Genomic DNA, 19,180 nt, shown 5'->3' with positions numbered 1-19,180 from the left:
AGGAAGATAACGAAAGAAAGTGATAAATAAGGGAGATGCAATGGAAAAATAAGAGATAGAGGTGTAAGGTGGGAAGAAAATTTAGAGTATGCAAAAATCGTGATTGTAGAAAATATATTAAACAAAAGGCGCAAAAATTTGAACACCCACTGATCAACTCACTATCTTCCCTGATCATCTACTTGTTTTCAGTATTTGTCAAACGTTCGTGCAGCTGAATACAGAGTTCTGACATTTGGGACAGCAGTTTTAGCTGTTGATCTCGTGAATATAGTGAGCAAGTTGTTTTCTCAAGTGGGTCACTAAGAAGCCGTTGGAGCTGACTACACAGTTGGGTTGCTTCAGGGTCATATGTACAAGTTTCAGAAATAAGTTGTAGCAATTTACAGGTATGATCTTGGGGCAAAGATGGATTAGATGGTACAGGAGGAACAAGAAAAGGATGTTGGAGTAGCTGAGGAATTCTCCACCTTTGATTGCGATCCCATGCTAGACACCTCTTCATAAGATCCAAAAGCCATGGGTTTGAAACTGGTTCATACGTAATTTTATGATTTGGATCTGTTATAACTTTGAATTTCGCCCAAAATGTCTTGTAATCAGAAAAAGGTGTCCTCCCATATACCATTTGATAAAGGATGCAGCCCAGGGACCAGATATCTGATGGTCGGCCACACTTTATGATGTTTCCATTCGCATCAGTCTCGTTACACAAAAATGCTTCTGGAGACATGTAACTTAGAGTGCCCACCTACAAGAGTTCAAAACACCTTTAAGTAATAAGTACAAGGAAGTTTAGATGAAAAGTTAAAAGAAGTTTTTTATGTAATTTTTAAATAAAATTCGTTCTTAAAATTTCACCTATTTTTAAGGAAATGCCGAACTGTTATTTAATATGCGGTCTTTCTTTTTAAGCCTGGGAAAATACTTCAAAGTTTGCCACTGTGTATGTTTTGAAGATTTACTCAAACTATTTGTCATGGTTTTTCTATTTTGGTTGATCCTACTCCCTCAATCCCTAATTATAAGATCCTTTTTAGAAATTTAGAAATTTGTTTGTTCTTTTTTATAAGGTTTTTTTCTAATTTCTAGATGCATTAATCATTTTATTCCCTATATATCCTTACTTAACTATTCTCTCTCCAAACATTAATGAGAAACAATTAAGTGGATAGACAGATAAGAAAAGAGTAGTTTTAGAGGACAGATTTAATGTGATGAATTAAATTAATTACTTTTCTTAACTAGAGTAAATTAGTTGAAAATTTTTTATAATTAGAGGACGGAGGGAGTATCTTATAATGTTTTAACTACTTAAAAAGAACCTAGAAGAACAGTAATGAAATTGTAATTATCCAGCTGCTGCACTAAAATGCACCCGAGGACCTATCTTATGTTTAGGACTCCAATCTCTAAGCATTCAATCAGTAAACATATCAATTTAATAGAGAACTGAACTGGTCATGCAAAAAAGAGCAACTTAAGTCCTTGCAGTAAAATCACCTGAATTGGTAAACCAAAACGATAATGTTCTATTCTACCAGATTCCTATCCGACAAAGAAGTATGATGATTAAATCATTCTTGAATCCAAAACTGCTTTTAAATAAGACAGTAAGAGGTCTGAAAAATCTATTTTAAAAGCTAAAATATTTCACAATTGCAATAACCATTATTTTTGTCTATTCTAAATTCTAAAAATCAGAACACATGATAGGAAAAACAATTGGACTTGAGTCGAAAAAACTTATAGCATTACCATCACAACCAATGAGGGGGTCAATTTGACCAAAGCATTACTGAAAAAATTGCTTTCTTTAGAACTCATCTGAAATTGCAATTTCTTTGTAAGGCAGAACAAACCATACATGCAAGGGAAGGCTACTAAATATAACTTAACCACCCTCACTAAAACCACTTAATGCAATGCATACACCATGCAATTGTGCACTGCATTTAGTGATGCAAGAGAGACATGCATAGTGAAAAAGCAACATAAAGCTACAAGGTAAGAGAGATAACCAGTTCAATCATAGCATATACACAAGTGAGTCAAAATTAGAAAAAAGAGGTGGAAAACAAGCATCACCTGTGAATCCCGTTGGATGTTGGTTGTGTCACTCATTATTGCTTTGGCTATACCAAAATCAATCAGTTTTAGGGAACCTTTGACAAGGAGGAAGTTAGCTGGCTTCAAGTCTGAGTGCACAATTCGTTCCTCATGAATAGTGTTGACAGCTAGAAGAATTTGCTGCAAAAGGTGTCACCAGAACGATCTCAGGTAATTTACATTGGCAGAGGCAAGAGGAAAAAAAAAAAAACACATTCCAGAAAGGAAATGGAGAAAAATGGCAGCAAGTGTGAGAGATCGTTTCAATCTGATTACGAGTGATGATATGTGAATGAGACTTCAATTGATCACGCCTCCTCCCAAAACAAATAGATAACTACTTCTCAAATGTTATGTAAAATGTGATAAATTGATTAAGCAGCCAGAACACATAGAAGATGGGGATATAGACATCGAAGTGTTATTTACATTCTTTCTGGATAATCCAAGCACTAGAAATTTCAATGATGGATCAAAGAAGGCAAAAAAGTAGTTATATGGAATGGAACACACAGGTTCAAAGAAATGATAAATCATTTTCCAGGATACATGATAGAATTTGAAACCTGCCAATAAAATCGAAGCCAGTTCTCGTCTATAGTTTTGTTGTTTCCATCCAGTTCCTTCCACTTCTGAGACAACATGTGAGCCAAATCGATTTCCCCATATTCAAGCACCATGTATATACATCCATCATCCTTGACCCTGCCATCCTTATTACTGAAGGAGCCTTTCATAACTTCCTCAAGTAAAGCCTTGTCAGTCACCTAATCACAAAATTGAGTGATTGAGTAAAAGTAAACTACACTAGAACATCAATAAAGAAATATTTTCCATACACCACACACAAAAATCAACTCAAAAGAAAATCCTTTTTTTTTTCTTTCTAAAAATGTATACAGCACAAGACCCCAAAAAATGAAGAGTATGTAGACAAAGCTGGTTATACACTGTATCCTCTTCCTCAGACATCCAAGAGAGTTATGAATCAGAAATAACTAACAGCAAGAACTGCAAAGTATCATAACAGAAATATGTCATTGAGGATAGTACCTCATAATCTATAAGCTGTATGATGTTATCCTTTCCCTTCAGCCTATTTAGATACTCAATTTCTTGACAAAACCCATATGCAGTAGCATAATCACGTCCCTTGAGCTTGATCTTTTTAAGTGCATATATCCTACAGTCCGATGAGATCACTTTGTGCACCTCACTGCTTCCACCACTACCTATCTTGCCAAGACGCTGATAAAGCTTGCCGTTGACTTTGAAAAACAAATCAGGGTCATAAGTTCTTTTCCGGGTACCCGATGCACCTTTACTACTTGCAGTCTTCTCACGTTTTTCCTCCTTAGAAGACCCCAACTTCATATCTGAAGATGAGGTTATGGTTGTGGGAAGTGGAGCCTGTGTTTGTACAGTGGCAACATCCACAGCCTCTTTCCCTTTCGCATCATCACAAGAAGTATATTTAGAATTGCCAGATTCCTTCAACACACCCCCTTGTTGCTCCTTAGATCGATTGCTCCCCTTAGATAACAACCCTGCATCATCAATACAAGAACCGGAAGCTCGGACTTCAGCTTCTGCCCCCCGATCAACCGACATTCTATTCGTTTCTTTTATGGAAACATCAACCGATTTCACAACCCCTTCAGTTATAGGACAAGGATTAGCATTAACCTCCCCCAAAGGCTCAGCAGCCACACTTGAGCCACCATCTTGACGCAAATGAGAATATCGTGTTGCTGAATTTAGCATTGGTGCAGAAGTTGAATGAACCGAGGTAGTTGTAGCACAAGAAGGTCCCACCACCGAAGATTGTGTCGCGGGCTGACTCAAAAAACTTCTGAATTGCTGCAAATGATCCTGGGTAACCAAACTTCTCTTCGGTAGCACGGAACTCACTCCACTTTCACATTTCAAACTCGCGTCAAACGCTGCCTGCGGAACATTCTCCAGCTGGATGCATCCAAGCGACGACGATGAGGATGATTCAATTTGACTGCCTTCAACCCACTCCATTTCTGCGAATCCAAGCGAACTCATGTGAGAAGATAAATTCTCCAACTCAGTGGCCTTTCCATCTGTAAATTAAAACACATCGCAGGAAATGACAGCAACAAATTCGGAATACGCAAAAAGCAGAACAACATAAAAAAAAAAAAAATTACCCTGCAAGGCAGCGTTGCTTCGAACTGAAAACTGGACTTTCTTCTGAGCGTCTAGGTTTTGAGCAGGGACGACGGTTATAAGCGAATCCTTGGAAGAAGCTTCCTCTTGAGAATTGGTGGCATCGGAAGAAGAAGAAATGTTTGATGCTCTTTGAGGAAGTAGCGGGCGCTTTGGCCTTATGCAATTGGACTGCATTGTACCTGAAAAGGGGAGTAAGGAGAAACCCTAATAAGAGATTTGAAAAGCGAAATAGGAATTGAGTGAGTGAAAGGGAGTGTAGGGACCGAGAGGACGGTGTCGTTTCAAGGCGGCTTGAACGTCGCGGAGGAGGTCCGTGGAGGAGGAATCCGGGTTAGGCTTCCCATCCATGGAGGAGTAGGAGCAGTCTCCACCGCATTTCTATTCCCTTCTAATTCTAAAATTCCACTCAACAACACATCAAATTCAAATTCAATTCATCCTTTCGCGCTACTCCTCCTGGGCTTTCTCATGGGCTTTCTATTTGTCTATCTTATAACTTGGGCTTATTACACCGAAGCAAACTTGGTCCTGTGCAAAGCCTTGTGGCTCTCGTTGGGGTTCGGCTTGGACGTTAATTACAGAATTTGGGCTTTTGCATACTGGTTCTCTAAATAAGTTCTGGGTTTTTTTTTTCTACACCTCCCATATTGCTGATCCAGAAGCAATTCTGGAAGTGCAGGAAGCAATTGCCTACGTTCTGAGGTTGAAAATTGGTATTGGGCTATGGCAACTGCATCCTGCACTCCCGCAATTACTTCCTGTACTTGATTTGGAATGTAAAATTACTTTTTTTTTTGGATAAGCCTTTCCGAAAACTTAAAAAGGTGCAAGAAACATGGTATAGGAAGCAACTGCCTGAATATATTGGTTATTGGTCTTCATGGACAGGAACATTTGAACATGTATCTAGTTGCTACATGTGTAACAACTGAGAAATTGGCTGAGATATTAGAGCAGGGTTGTTGCTTTGGTAATGACTTATTTTTACTTGTATTCTTCAATCTCACGTGTAATTTGAAATATAGTTTTTATAATTGAAGTTATTGTAATTGATTTCCTTTTTGAATCCTTGTTATATTGATCTAGTTATTGAATAAATGCTTAATGATTTTCCATGATTTACTCTTAAAGAATTTATCCGTAATCTAAATCTTGTAATTGGGAAATTAAGGTTTAGACAATTCTAATTCAATAACCATACAACTCTTAAGCCTAGGGATACCAAATTGTGGCTATAAATAGGAGTATGAGAAATATTTGATTAGAATGTATAGTGTAATGATACGAGACCGTTGGTCAATGAATTAGGGAATAATGTTACTGGAGTTAGTGTAATAACTATATAGGGGGGAAAAAACATTAGAGATTAGATTTGCATTTCATGAATTAATGAATTTGATATCATCGAATCCATGATTTCCATTAGAGAAAGTTATCTGTATGTTTTGCAATAACTATAAATAAAAATAAAGGATAATAATTTCTTTTAATGTTGGATTGTACTTACCGAGATCCAATTTTACTCATGGACAATTATACATTTCAGTATCTAGAGGAAAATCCAGAAAATGTTTAGAAATTATTATTTACAATAAAAATAGAATACAACCTGTTCCTTTAAAATTGACCCTGGCACTAGACTGCTATAATTAAATTTAACCACTCAATTTGAGCCTATCTAACAAGCCTCTTATACCTTTAAAGGACATGTACATAAACATAACTTCTAATTTACACTTTTGAAAATACAAGCAGACTGCTAATATTAAAAAAAGAAGAAGAAGAAGAAGAAAGCAAGCAGCTACTGACATGCTTGCATGAGCAGCAAATCGAGCTCCTAGAAACCAAAGAGAATCTTTCCGACTTCACATTATTTGCTTCCAATGGACTCATGCACTGAAATACTTAACAGTTTGTTCTGACAACTTTGTAGGGCAACTTGAATTGAAGCGGAAAGAATCAATTTTCAAAAAAGATAAAAGTACTATAAAAGCGGTTGCTTAGTGTGTGTTTAAATATGTGTTGGTAGAATTGATTTCAGAACAACTTGATTTTATATAATTAATTATAGTTAAAATTAATTGTGAAGTACTGTGATTTTTATTTGAATAATAAATATTAGAAAGTGATTTTTTAAGTTAAAGGTGTTTAGATACAAATTAAAATTGATTTTAAGTATATAATTAGCACGAGGGACTTTTAGTTATTTTGATATCTCTCTAATCTCTATATATAATTTAACAATTAACACACTTTAATAAACCAACCGCTAGTGAATCACAAATTTCCATCCGAGTTCAAATTGTTTTAACTTACTTTAAATCATAACATATAATGATAAATAAAAAATTATAACATATTCATTGATGAGGAAGCTGTGAGGTGATATGCCATCCAAGAATTAAATAACACAGTTGCGAGGATAAAACAAATTTGTTAATAAAAATACTTTTACAAAGAATAAAAACACTTGCTATCAGATGTCAGATGTTATCATGCCACTGTCCCTTAACCTATTTCTAATCCAGAAATTTTCCCCAGTGAACCATTTTCACAAACACTTTGGGGACACAGAACAAAACACACACTTAGATTTGGAAGATAGAAGTACTAAATTTTTGCACCATTATTTGTAACAAAATACATCATTGTGCTACTTGAGCAACATTAACAATAATCAAGACAATGCAACCTATTGTGGCAATATCACGAACAATAGGTTATAAATGTTAAATTCACTTCAAAAACGTTCTATTGGTAAGACAGATAACTACATTGTTTGAGTATTGATTGAGTTAAGATAATCTTCCTATTTAAGTTTTGTAATTTATTTATTTTTAGTTTGTATTTAAAGTGTTACACACACACACAAAGCATTCATTTTTCAATAATCCAAATACTTTCCACAACACAAGTTACCCTTATCCACCATCTATTGTGATAGTATTGGTGGTGCTACTTAACTTAATTAATTAATTATGAGCCAATCCTGTGTTTCACTCATTCATGAAGCACCCTTTTATTATTATCACTTTGTGCGTGGCTTATTAGTAGTTTCCCATGCTCACCACGTTTCTCACAATTCGTTCTAGTCACCAACTTGTCAACTTGTTGACTAAGACATTTGTCCAAGATTAGTGTGTCTGTCTTCCACACAGTCATCTTGAAGGGGCATATATTGGAGTAGAGTGGGTCAAAATGATCTTCCTATTTGAATATTCTAATTGAAATTTCTTGTTATATTGTATTAATATATATGCTAACCTTCTACATATAATTGTCCATAACTGCATCTATATATATGTGTGTGAAAAATAAAATTGACACTCATTTGAGACATAATCCCCACCCAGTAAGAGAGAAATAACACTGATGGATATAATAAAAAAGAAAAGAAGAAATTATAATAACAATGAGGGTTAAAAATATATAAGAGAAAGAATAATTAAAATTTATTAATCCCACTACTGTGTTAAAAATTCTTATGAAATATATTAAGTTTATAAAATTTCATGCAATTAGAATATTTTTTCATCACTTTACTTTATTTTAACATATAATATATACGATATTTAAAATACGTAAATTTTTATTATAGATCACAAATATTTTTAAATTATCTAAAATTTGATTTACTTAATTGTCAAGATAATATAATATGAATTAGAGTGATAAAATATGATTTTTGTAAGAAATGATCAAATATGTTATTTTACTAAATTTAACATCTCGTAATTTAATTCCGTACCTTTATATATATAATAAACATAAATTATATAATAAGAATAATTCTCATTTTTAAAACGTCAGAACTATAAATTTATGTCATACAAATGATTAATAAAAATTTAAACATTAATTAGTGAATAAATACTTGAAAAAGTCAGAAATTTATGGTTAAATTAGTTTTTTATTTTCTAATTTATTTTGAAGTTAAATTTGTTCTTCTAATTTTTAGAATTGGTTTGATTTTTAGTTTTTTTTTTTTTAATTTGATTCTTTAATTTTTAACCTCAGTACAATTTGATGACGCTATCAAAATTAATTTGAGTGGTCATGTTATTTAAATTTGGTCCTACTTTTAAATGTGTGTTTTGTGATGGTTAATCCAATTTAGATGATAAAATAAAATATAATTAATTTTAAAAATTAGAGGAACAAATAGAATAAAAAATAAATAAAAAATCTAAAAAATAAATTAAATTACTAATAAACTAATTTAAACTAAATTTATCTATCATTCAAATAAGATATACTAGTAGTAGTTTAAATTTATTGTTCTAACAAGCAAGTGTAGCCACTAGAATAACTCCTTATATTATAAAACATTCATTTTTCAATAATAGAAAAATCACACCTTCAACCAACTCTTTTATGCTGCATTCTCAAATTTGAACTTTGAACCCCTCACTCAGTGCCAGTGGCCACCAAATATCCTAACATAGTTTGCCATCTTTAGTTCTTCATTTGTCTGAGGATAGGACAACAACAATCAAATCGCTGCTTCCCACAGATTTATGATCTGTCTGTATTTCAAGGTTCTTTTATTGTCCTTCTCTGTTCATCACATCAAATTTCGTGCTCTCTTCTGTTACCTTGGAAAAATTCTGGCATGCAGTTGGAGTAAACAATTTCCTTACTCCACAAGAGATCTTAACCATTGAGATTTCTCCTTACTCTTTTTTCATTTCTATAACCAATGGATGGGACATGCCCCTAGAGGCTACAAGATCACACAATAATTCTTCCTTACCTTTGGAAAATATAGCCGTCACTTTCTCTGATGACCACAAGGGCCCAACATTACCACACAAACACAAAGTCCTTTTTTAATTAAACATTTTTTGTACTAGCTTGTCTTGGGCTTTTCCATTCAGATTTTAGTTTTTCCGTTTAAAAATTGTAAGTTCACTTTAACTAACATACTCACTTCACGTGGTAATTTATTTAAAATTTAAAATACACTTGGTGCCTTGCTGCTATCTCTGTAATAAGTGTTCTCACTCAAGGCTCAAGTGACACATGATAAAGTTCTAATCTTAATGTCTTACTAAAAGAGGTAAAAATTAAAATATGTATTTGACAGGCTACCTTCAGCTTTCAGAGCAAAGAGATTTTCATTTACCTGGCGTAGTGTAAATCGCAAGCTTAGTAAACAATAATTACTACACTACAAAACCTTTAGTTTCAGAAACTTTTTACACAGCAACGGCTATGTTTTGTGCCAATGCCTTTTGCAATACAAATTATACAATGCATAATGTTTATACAGATCCAATTTCCAGATGGAATGCTACACAAATTAGCGGTTGAAACAACTTTTTCAAAAATTTTGGGGGAAATTGTTACTGATTTTTATGATAATTAAAGTAACTGGCTTTATTCCATTGCATATGGGCTTGCATGATTTTGAGGCAGAAAAGGAATCAAATAAGCAGCTTTTCCCCATAAGAGGGCACCATTATGGGGTAATTAGTGGAATACCTTGCAAATGGTGCAATGCGTTTAGCCCGAAAAAGTCCACCTTCATGGGCTTAGAATAGCGACAAGCCTAATTAATTATCAACTCTCTCTCCCCATAAACTTGTGTTGGGTTGGGGTTCGGAAGGAACCAGATGCTACTCTTAATTGAATGCATTTTCTAGCTGTGATATGTAAATGTTTTTTGTCCTAGTAAGTACAATATTAATCGGTTAAGAGTATCTAGATCTGTTCAGATATGATCTGTGTCAGCGATTATGGGAGAAGGTTTGTTGTAGGAGTACGTATCTTAAACTAACATTTTTAAATATCTTTCCAAAATGATTATCGTTCTAAATTATTTTATACAGACTAATAATAATAATAGATAAAAGAGATTAATAATTTTATATTATCGTTAATTTATGTATAGATTTTTTATTTATTATTAATATTATAAGAGATATAAATAAAAAACTAATATTATATTAAAAAACAAAAACAAAAATTATTTTCGAACAATTTTTTTTTTACAATTATAATGAGATGGAAGGAGTATTAAAAATGTTCATTTAATTCATCTTCCAATAATGTTGAGAAATTAACGGCTTCAGAAAGCTCATAGGTACTGATGTGTTCAAGAATTCAGTATTAAAACTCCTATACACATAAATGATGGAAGCAATGTCTAGGTTATAAAATTGGCAATGATGGATCTCAGCGGAGGGCAAAGACAACCCAGCTTATACACCAACTTCAATGATGTATATATTGCATTAATATCTTAAATTTTAGCACCAACATGATCTACTTTTTTTTTTTTTTTTTTTTTATCGAAACGTGATTTTCTGCTGGATAAAATAATGGAATGGAATACCTTTTTTTATTAGCCAAGGAAAATAAATATATATATTGCCAAGAGTACCAGGGGTACTCAACCAAACAACAGAAGAACGGAAGTGAAAAATGTAATTCTGCCAATGTCATTTAAGTTACTCTCTTTTTTGTGGTCAGTTTTCATCGTAACACCATCTCCCTTTCCTCCCAAAAGAAAGAAAAAGGAGCCACGGGGGACCATTTGATTCGTGGAATTTCCTGAACACAAATGTCAATTTCCTGGAATTTTCATCTGATACGTGGTTTGTGTTTCATATCTTTGCACGCATGACTCAAGCCAAATCATAACTAATTAGAAGGGACATTTGGAAGCTGAGAGTCAAAAGAAACAATAGAAAGAAAATTAACAAATTAGCAATTAAAAGAAATATCGTGTTACATACATTTGCTTCAAATAGTATCATACTAGTAGTAGATTAGATAGGTTAATTTAACTTAATTTTTAGTAGCAGCTATTTAAAAAGTTCGTAAAGATCAAACTATCATTAAACATGAAATTCAAGTACTTTAGTGGCCGTGGGAATTAGGCAATAAAAGATGGTGAGTTATGATATTCACAAAATGTTTTATCCAAAGACAGACACAGCATAAAAAGGCGGGGGGACCCGTTGGCCAATACCTCTTTACTTTTCCCACTATTTAGAAAATAAAAAGGACTCTTCCATCTAGAAAAACCAACGGTGAAAAACACTCATCATAAAGTCATATATCTCCCCCACAGCAAGAAGAACTATAGGTTCCTCAAAGCTTCAATCTTAAGAGCCCCGTTCACATGTCACATATACACTACATCTTGTTCTAAAAAGCCATCATTTGCTATCCTGAGGAAACTTCCATTCTTTCCACAATGAGCAAACCCAAAACTCAAAGAAAACCAACCATTACCAAACATGTCAGCCAAAACCAAAACCAAGAGGCACAGAAAACAGAGAAACAACCTTCATGGGTGGTGAGAGGCCTACTAGCTTGTAGAAATGTGCAAATCCAACAAAATCAGCCGCAGCAGAAGGAAGCAAAATCACCCCCAGAAGCAAAAGAAAACAGGAAAAAACAGGAACATAGAAAGCTGCAAGAGGAACGAGTCCCAGAAGAAAACAGCAAGAAATCCAAGAAGATGAAATGCTCAGGATCGCTTTGTAACAACACCAAGATCACTGCAAAGCCTGACACAGCAACCCCAGATGTTCACAAGAAAAGGTTGTTACTAAGTGGGTGCAACAACAAGAACGATGCTTCCAGCAGATCCATGAAAGCACCTCTTAATGAACTCAATGGAACCGTGTCAGCCTCTTCTTCTTCTTTGTCAGCATCTTCAACTTCTTCTGGCGGTGGTTCTTTCAGGGGAATGCCATTCAGGAGACTCTCCGGTTGTTATGAGTGTAGAATGGTGGTAGACCCAGTTCTTGGCTTCACTAGAGACCCTTCTCTAAGGAGTAGCATTTGTTCTTGCCCTGACTGTGGTGAGATCATGAAAGCTGAAAGCTTGGAACATCACCAGGCTGTCAAACATGCAGGTATCATATCATACTAAGCACTTTTAACCGAAGAAAATAAGTTTTTCTCTTAGATTTTAAAGTATTTTTTGGTGTGTCTGGTTTCAAGTTTTGAATATGATCTTAAGTCTTAAGAAGTTAAGAGCAATAGCTTACATTATTTGTTAGCGAGTTTTCAAACATGTTATTTTTTTCCCTCTAACTTCTTCAAAATTAATTTCCATGAGTTGATTTTAATTCGTTTTACTCTTATTTTTTGCTACAAATATTCGCGGTAAAGTTTATTCAAGCATATCTGGTACGATATGATATATCATGTGATATGTATGTGCTCATTTATATAAACACCATAATTGACATATTGATATGTGTGCCATCTATGGTTTTAATCATGACACCAATGTACCATAACTTACTATATGTTTCACTTTACTATTTATTTATTTTCCCCTGTTACCAATTTCAGTTTCAGAACTGGGTCCAGAAGACACCAGCAAAAACATAGTTGAGATAATATTCCACTCCAGCTGGCTGAAGAAGCAATCTCCAGTGTGCAAAATAGACCGCATCCTCAAGGTCCACAACACTCAGAAAACAATAACCAAATTCGAAGAGTACAGAGACTCCATAAAAGCCAAGGCCACAAAGCTCTCCAAGAAGCACCCTCGTTGCATAGCAGACGGCAACGAGCTTCTCAGGTTCCACTGCACCTCCTTCAATTGCTCCCTGGGCCTAAACGGTTCCTCCAACTTGTGCAACTCGATACCACAGTGTAACGTGTGCAGCATAATCAAGCACGGGTTCAAGGTCACCGGAGGAGCCGGTATCTTGACGACGGCGACGAGTGGAAAGGCTCACGACAAGGCGGCGTGTGTGGAGGAGAGTGAGGAGAAGAGGGCAATGCTGGTTTGTAGAGTGATAGCAGGCAGGGTGAAGAAGAATGCAGAAGGTGGCATGGAGGAGTATGATTCTGTTGCTGTTGCCGGTGCTGTTGGAGCTTATTCTAATTTGGATGAGTTGCTTGTGTTCAACCCTAAAGCTATATTGCCTTGCTTTGTTGTAATCTATAGAGGCTTTTGAAATGTGCTGTGAGTTGAATTAATTTCGTTTCCTTTGTTTTGTTAATTAACTCTTTTAAAAGTTGTAGCATCTTCTTGTGTTAAGGATGAGTATTTGATCGGTCTCAGATCATTTTTGTATTTGTTGTTGGGTATCACTAACTCTCCAATCCATGGCAGACTTAATCAACCACTGTATATTACTTCTACTACTACAGCAATTATTAACCACATAATAATCCTATTTATGTGACTGTAGATTTAGCTGTTACAAGAAGTGGCTTTACTTTATCCATTCAATGCATGTACGGACAGAACATATAATCTTACTTCCACCATGAAGTTTGCTTTAATTATCTGCTTAATAATTTGACTCCATCAAACTACTATTTTTCTGAGACAGTCAAACGGGAAATTTAAGTAGAAATGTATTCTATTGGGAAAATTACGACTTGTTTGTTAACTTTTTTCAAAAATGGTTTTTTAAAATTTCTTTCTTCGACATCTTTGAAAGAATATATCCCATGGGCACATTTTTGTTTTCCAAAATTTGTTTCCTCAGAATAATAATAGAACACTTGAAGAAACATTTCTTAGTTATTTCTGTTTTTTAATTTTTTTTTAATTCAGATGAGAAATGGATTGTTGAGTAATGTAAAATTATTTTAGAAAAGTTTTTAAAACAAAAAAATAATTGAGAAGTAACTCACACAATTCCAAAGTTTTCCATTTTTTTGAAAACAATCTCATAGAAAGGGATTTGTGGAGGGGGAGGTCAACAATCTTCTACATCCTCAACGCTCAATTTCTCCAACGATAAAAAAAAGAAGCAAACGGTCTGAAATTTGAAAGAAGAAAAAAAGACTATCCTTGAAAGTTACGAATTATTCTTATCTTTCTATATTTTTGTAAACTTCACATAAAGGTAAGCGAGTAGAAAGCATTTTATAATTTAACCCATAATCGCAAAAAGGTTGCTTACATCTACGATTCTCACATCTCACTTAGTGGAAGCCCCCGGTAACCCTTTTAGTGCAGAAAACAATAGACAGGGTCAAAATCCAAGTCTGTGTGTACCAAGAAAAAACAAGTCAATGGGACAATGGCGAACAAACTCCAAAGACTAGGGACACTTCTAATATACATATATATAAAACTAAGGCCACTTCATATTCTAATCCCTTCTTATTGAAACCACATTGTTTCGGCTTATTTGTTTTATTAAAGTACTCGTTTTCTCTTTAAGTTGTGTGTTTTTTTATTTTTTATCAGAGATCTAGATTTGTGTGGTGTGGTGTGTTTCCATCGAATCCGGAACAAGTTGACTCATGTTTTGTACTCATTGTATTATGATTAAGGATCGCATTGGCCTTTGATGCCCAAAGTTACGCAAATCAGCATGGGCTTAACAACCACCGCCAATGTCAAGAGAATTGTGGATATTAAAACACAAATTACTAAGAACTCTTGTTTTCTTTGGCGCTGATCATAAGCCACGTTATGATGTAGCTACCTGGTCCATGTAAAAGATCGCAAATTACTAAGAGGTCTGCTTGAGCTTAGATTACTCACTGACCATTCAGCTCTTATTGATAGCAAACAAAATATGGCGCGAAAATAGTGGGCAGAAAAGCATTTTGGCGTGGGAGTTTCGCGGTAATTTTTGCAGTGTTTACTAGTAATTGGAAAGTGTGAAGGAATCAGAACTTGACATGCCATGCTTGTTTGTTTAGATCGAAACAAAAATAAAAGCTATAGTAGGAAGTCAGAATAAAGTGCGAGTGGGGAGACAAAAGTGGGTGCAATGATTGAGAAAGAAATAAACATGGCACGAGAATAAATTCCATGGAAGGCTTCAAAAATTAAATTCCATGTAATTAAGACACTGCCACTGCCACTGCCACTGTCACTAGCATGCACGGTGGAGACGTTGCACCGCAATGAGTCGGCCTTGTGCAGGAAGCAATCGGTGACTGTGAGTGATGATGAGATGAGGAGGTGGGGTTCACCATTTAATCTTCTCTTCTCTTAAGTGGGACCCACCCATGTCCCTAGTGTTTGCATAGTGCTCATGATGGGTCAGGTTCATATGGTTTGGACTGTAATGTTGCACTTGCTAAGTGGCTTCCCAAGTTCTCCTAATTTAGGTGCCCCCACTTGTTCAAGCTTTGCAACTAATACGAAGCAGATAATGTGGCTTGGAAAGACCAAATTTGTGCATTATATAGTTCCAATCACGGCCAAGCCTAATACATAACATTGAAACATTGAAACATAGTAATGTAAAAGATAATAGAAAGAAAATTTGTGGCTTTAAAAAATTGTTGCAAAACAAACAATGAGCGACGTGTTTTTGTCGTTGTTTCCCTCGGACCAGGTCCTCAGAATTCCCTCTGATCAAATAATCCAAAAAGTGGTAGACATAGCTTGAGAGGTTCTTGTCAAGCCCCAACAGGTTATCGTTGCTGCTTAGTGGTGTCTCAATCTGTACTCAAACTGGGGCAAATGGGACGGAACGAGAGAAGACAAAATAGAAAGAAAGTGATGATGTTAGTCCGCGGTGGAATTCCCAAAATACAGAACGATTCATGCAAGATAAGTCAACTCCAAGCCAAATGTATCATCAACTTACTGTTCTGTCCAGTTTCAACAGCCTTCATTTCTTTTTATCCACTTATTACTTAATAAGATACAGTAATACATAGATTATCAAATGTCTTTAGTATTCCCATTTATGTTAAAATTATTTTTAACCTCCTAAATAGGCAGATAAACAGAGACAAATTTATTTAAAAAGAAAAAAAGAGTCAACCTAAACCAGTAATCAAGCCTAGCCTTTAGTTCATTGTCATTTCCGTCTGTATTATTATCATAATCTTAAATCTCTTAGAATTATGTATTTAGAGAATTCACTGTAAAAACAAAAAGAACTATAACGCTTAAATGATAAAAATAAAACGACAAACGCTAGCTACATACTCTTCATTAATTCATTCACTAAGATTCAATGCTCTACATAAAGGGTGGGTGTTTAAAAGAATGTGTTGCCAGTATTTCTTAAATAATATAGACCGATCTTCCCATATGCTAAAAATGTCAAGCTGCTTAACCATGCTAAAAGATGGGCAGAGACCTTATGACTTAAAACAGCAATGAATGCAGCATAAAAAAAATCAGAAAAGGTTAGTTTGTTTAATTACAATACTAGTGTACAGAAAGATCAAGTAAACTTAAAAAATACCAATAAAAGGTACTAATATAACTATTAGAACTATAACAAATTTTAAGTGGCAGGGGTGACCCTGACACATCTGATTTTAACAAAGTTTGAGTTTCTTAAATGAGTGCTTATTATCAAATGTAAGTAGTTAATTGAATTAATATATTGCAGGGTTATCAAACTCTCGAGTTAACTTACTAATTCTTACGAGTTTATGAGTTCACTTGTCTTCTGCGAGTTAACTCTTGAGTAAACTCTTTTTTTAGTAGACTCTGAGTAAACTCTATAAACTCTAAGTAAACTCGGGAGATGTGCTTTAGCAAAAGAAGCTTGGGACTATCTAAAGTGTGGGCACCAGATCCACTTAGTGAGGCCGGGAAAGACTTTTCGTCCGATATAGTAGTGTTTCAGACTTAAGCTGTGGGATAGACTCCTTCAAATGGAAAGATAGGTTATATATAAAGAATTAGCCGTACAAGCTCTGGCACCCATCCCGAATGGGAGTGGAGTAGTTAGGAAGAGTTTACCACCGAGTCAACGAGTTAGCAAGTTAAAAAAATTAGACCAAAATATAAGTTATTTTTTATTGTTTTCCGTGTGTTTAACATTCAACATATCTTCATTGAGTGTGTTATTCTCAAATACAAAATTCACACCCTTGTTCTCTATTAACATTAAATCTTGAATGAGAATGATCTACCACTACTATAACCTCTACAAGTTATTGTCTACTAGTGATGTATTAATGCTAGACTTGGTTATTTAAATATTCTAAACTTTATGATTTACTGCTTTGCTTTATTATATTGTTGAAATGTTTAATTAGTATGTTATTTATATATATTTTATTATTATTTTTATATGAAGTAGACTCTTACGAGTTTACGAGTTGAGTCTACAAATTGAGTCTATGGAACTCTCAGGAGTCTGCGTAAACTCTAGGGTTTTATAACCTTGGTATGTTGTATATGATTAATTATTATGTAGTTAATATGAAACTGAAAATGATTAATGAAAACCAAATATAATTAAAATTATAAGTGAACAAAGCTATTGAAAGTACTATTGTATTTACCTTTTTTAGTTTGTACCCTTTTCTTGGGGGAGGCAAACATTGAACGCGTGAAACCTCATGGCAATAGCAAGTATAATAAGCATATCGGATTGAATTGCTGCATATACTTAATCTTGTATTCTTTGGTGTAGTACTGTAGTATCTTCCATCTAAATGCCCTTTAAAATTTGAGACTTCTGCGCTTTTACCTTCTAATTGAACTGACAGTCACCAAAACATAAAGACTGTTTCACAGTACAAATTTCAGTCACATAACATTCCTTATAAGTTTGAAATCAGTGACTTGTCTGGAAATATCTTATTTAGGAGGAATGCTTCCAACAACATAATCCAACTCATAGCCACCGGTGATGACCAATCCATGCACTTGAAATACCAACCTCAAGTTACCAAAATAGATGCAGACCTTTAATGCAATACAAAAGGTATACAAATCATACTGAGTGCCTTCCACCAATCTCCATTGGCAACATACCCAGAAAGCATAGAATTCCATACTGCCAAGTTTTCAGCAAGAGGAGAGTTCTTATCAAATATATTTATTCATTGCTTAATCTAATAGTTTACAATTGGAATACATGTCAATCAATGCTGATATACAATAGCAGCTACACTCAAACCCTGACTTTATAATACAACAATGAATCTGTCTCCCCATGGTTAACTCTCCAAGAAGACTGCATGTTTTGAGGGCACATGGGAATGTGAATGCATCATGTTTAAGGCCCTTCCCATGCATCATAGAAAAAAATTGCAATGCATGGGGGCTAGCATTATCTGCAAGACCAGCAATGATGCTATTCCAAGAAACAAGGTCTGGTTCTGGCATTTGATCGAACAGATTCAACGCATCCCTCATCAGACCCTGTTTAGCATGGTCCAAGAATGAGGGTGTTCCATGAAGTGGAATTTTTACACAGAAAACTCGTTTGGCATCCCTCAAGCTCCCACATTTGACGTACATGTCCAAAAGGGCATTCATCAGAACTGTGTCAAACTCTAACCTAGCTTGAGATACATGTTGGTGAGCCAACTTGCCCAATTCAACATCACCCATGAGACCACATGCCTTGAGAACCGCAGAGTACAAAAACTGATTAGGTTGCACAGTTTTGGATTCCAGCATGTGGTTGTAGAGGGTAAGAGCCTCGTGGGGTCTCCCAGAATTGGTGATTGCAGAGACCATTGTTGTCTAGAAAATTATGTTCCTCTGAGGCATATCGTCGAAAAGGGTTCGTGCATCATTGAAATGGGAACATTTGGCGTAGACAGAGATGATGTTGTTTAGGAGAAAAACGTGATTGAAAAGGCAAAGTTTTATTATAAGAGAATGGAGTGATTTGGCATGTTTGATAGCTTGAAAGCGTCCACAAGAGCGTAAAGCTAACTGGATTTGGTTTAAATCCATTGCCAACCCATTACGCATTGAATTACCATACTGTAAGCATTGCTGAGGATAAGAGGACGATCGTTGAAAGAGAGCCTTGAGTATTTTGACACTATTTTTTAAAAACAGCTAGAAAATTTGCGAAGAATGGTCGAATAATACTCACACGTTGAGAGTTGTGTGAAAGATATATGAACATATATTTATATCAAAGGAAAAAAAACACTTCCCGGATATTTACTGAAATGAACTCAATTTAATGCAACGGCCATAGCAAAAAAC

The 19,180-nt window shown here is 34.8% G+C and overlaps 3 protein-coding genes across 4 annotated transcripts; 1 reads left to right on the top strand and 2 right to left on the bottom strand.

Annotated features, from left to right (window-relative positions):
• Positions 1–64: 64 nt before the first annotated feature.
• On the bottom strand, positions 65–4,722 carry LOC100788990 (serine/threonine-protein kinase MPS1). 2 transcript variants are annotated; one of them, XM_014774994.2, is made up of 6 exons: positions 4,572–4,722; positions 4,287–4,487; positions 3,163–4,199; positions 2,676–2,876; positions 2,089–2,250; positions 65–751 (listed from the first exon to the last, which is right to left on the bottom strand). In XM_014774994.2, exons 1-6 carry the CDS (start codon positions 4,654–4,656, stop codon positions 179–181), a joined length of 2,259 nt encoding a protein of 752 aa, XP_014630480.2. In that variant the 5' UTR covers positions 4,657–4,722; the 3' UTR covers positions 65–178. The 2 variants fall into 2 exon arrangements, with proteins under 2 accessions (XP_014630480.2, XP_040871010.1); XM_041015076.1 differs by having other exon boundaries at positions 3,163–4,139.
• Positions 4,723–11,342: 6,620 nt separating this feature from the next.
• Positions 11,343–13,487, top strand: LOC100817333 (uncharacterized). Its single transcript, NM_001317619.2, has 2 exons — positions 11,343–12,179; positions 12,625–13,487. Exons 1-2 carry the CDS (start codon positions 11,513–11,515, stop codon positions 13,236–13,238), a joined length of 1,281 nt encoding a protein of 426 aa, NP_001304548.2. The 5' UTR covers positions 11,343–11,512; the 3' UTR covers positions 13,239–13,487.
• Positions 13,488–15,012: 1,525 nt separating this feature from the next.
• Positions 15,013–19,180, bottom strand: LOC102659476 (pentatricopeptide repeat-containing protein At4g08210). The gene is made up of 2 exons (XM_014774992.3): positions 17,512–19,180; positions 15,013–15,712 (listed from the first exon to the last, which is right to left on the bottom strand). The coding sequence occupies exon 1, from the start codon at positions 18,695–18,697 to the stop codon at positions 18,062–18,064; it is 636 nt and encodes a 211-aa protein (XP_014630478.1). The 5' UTR covers positions 18,698–19,180; the 3' UTR covers positions 15,013–15,712; positions 17,512–18,061.

Source organism: Glycine max, chromosome 4, assembly GCF_000004515.6.
Source record: "Glycine max cultivar Williams 82 chromosome 4, Glycine_max_v4.0, whole genome shotgun sequence".
In the NCBI taxonomy this organism is placed as follows: Eukaryota; Viridiplantae; Streptophyta; class Magnoliopsida; order Fabales; family Fabaceae; genus Glycine; species Glycine max.
Note: the sequence above shows the minus strand (reverse complement) of the source record. Positions and strands in the feature narration are given on the sequence as shown.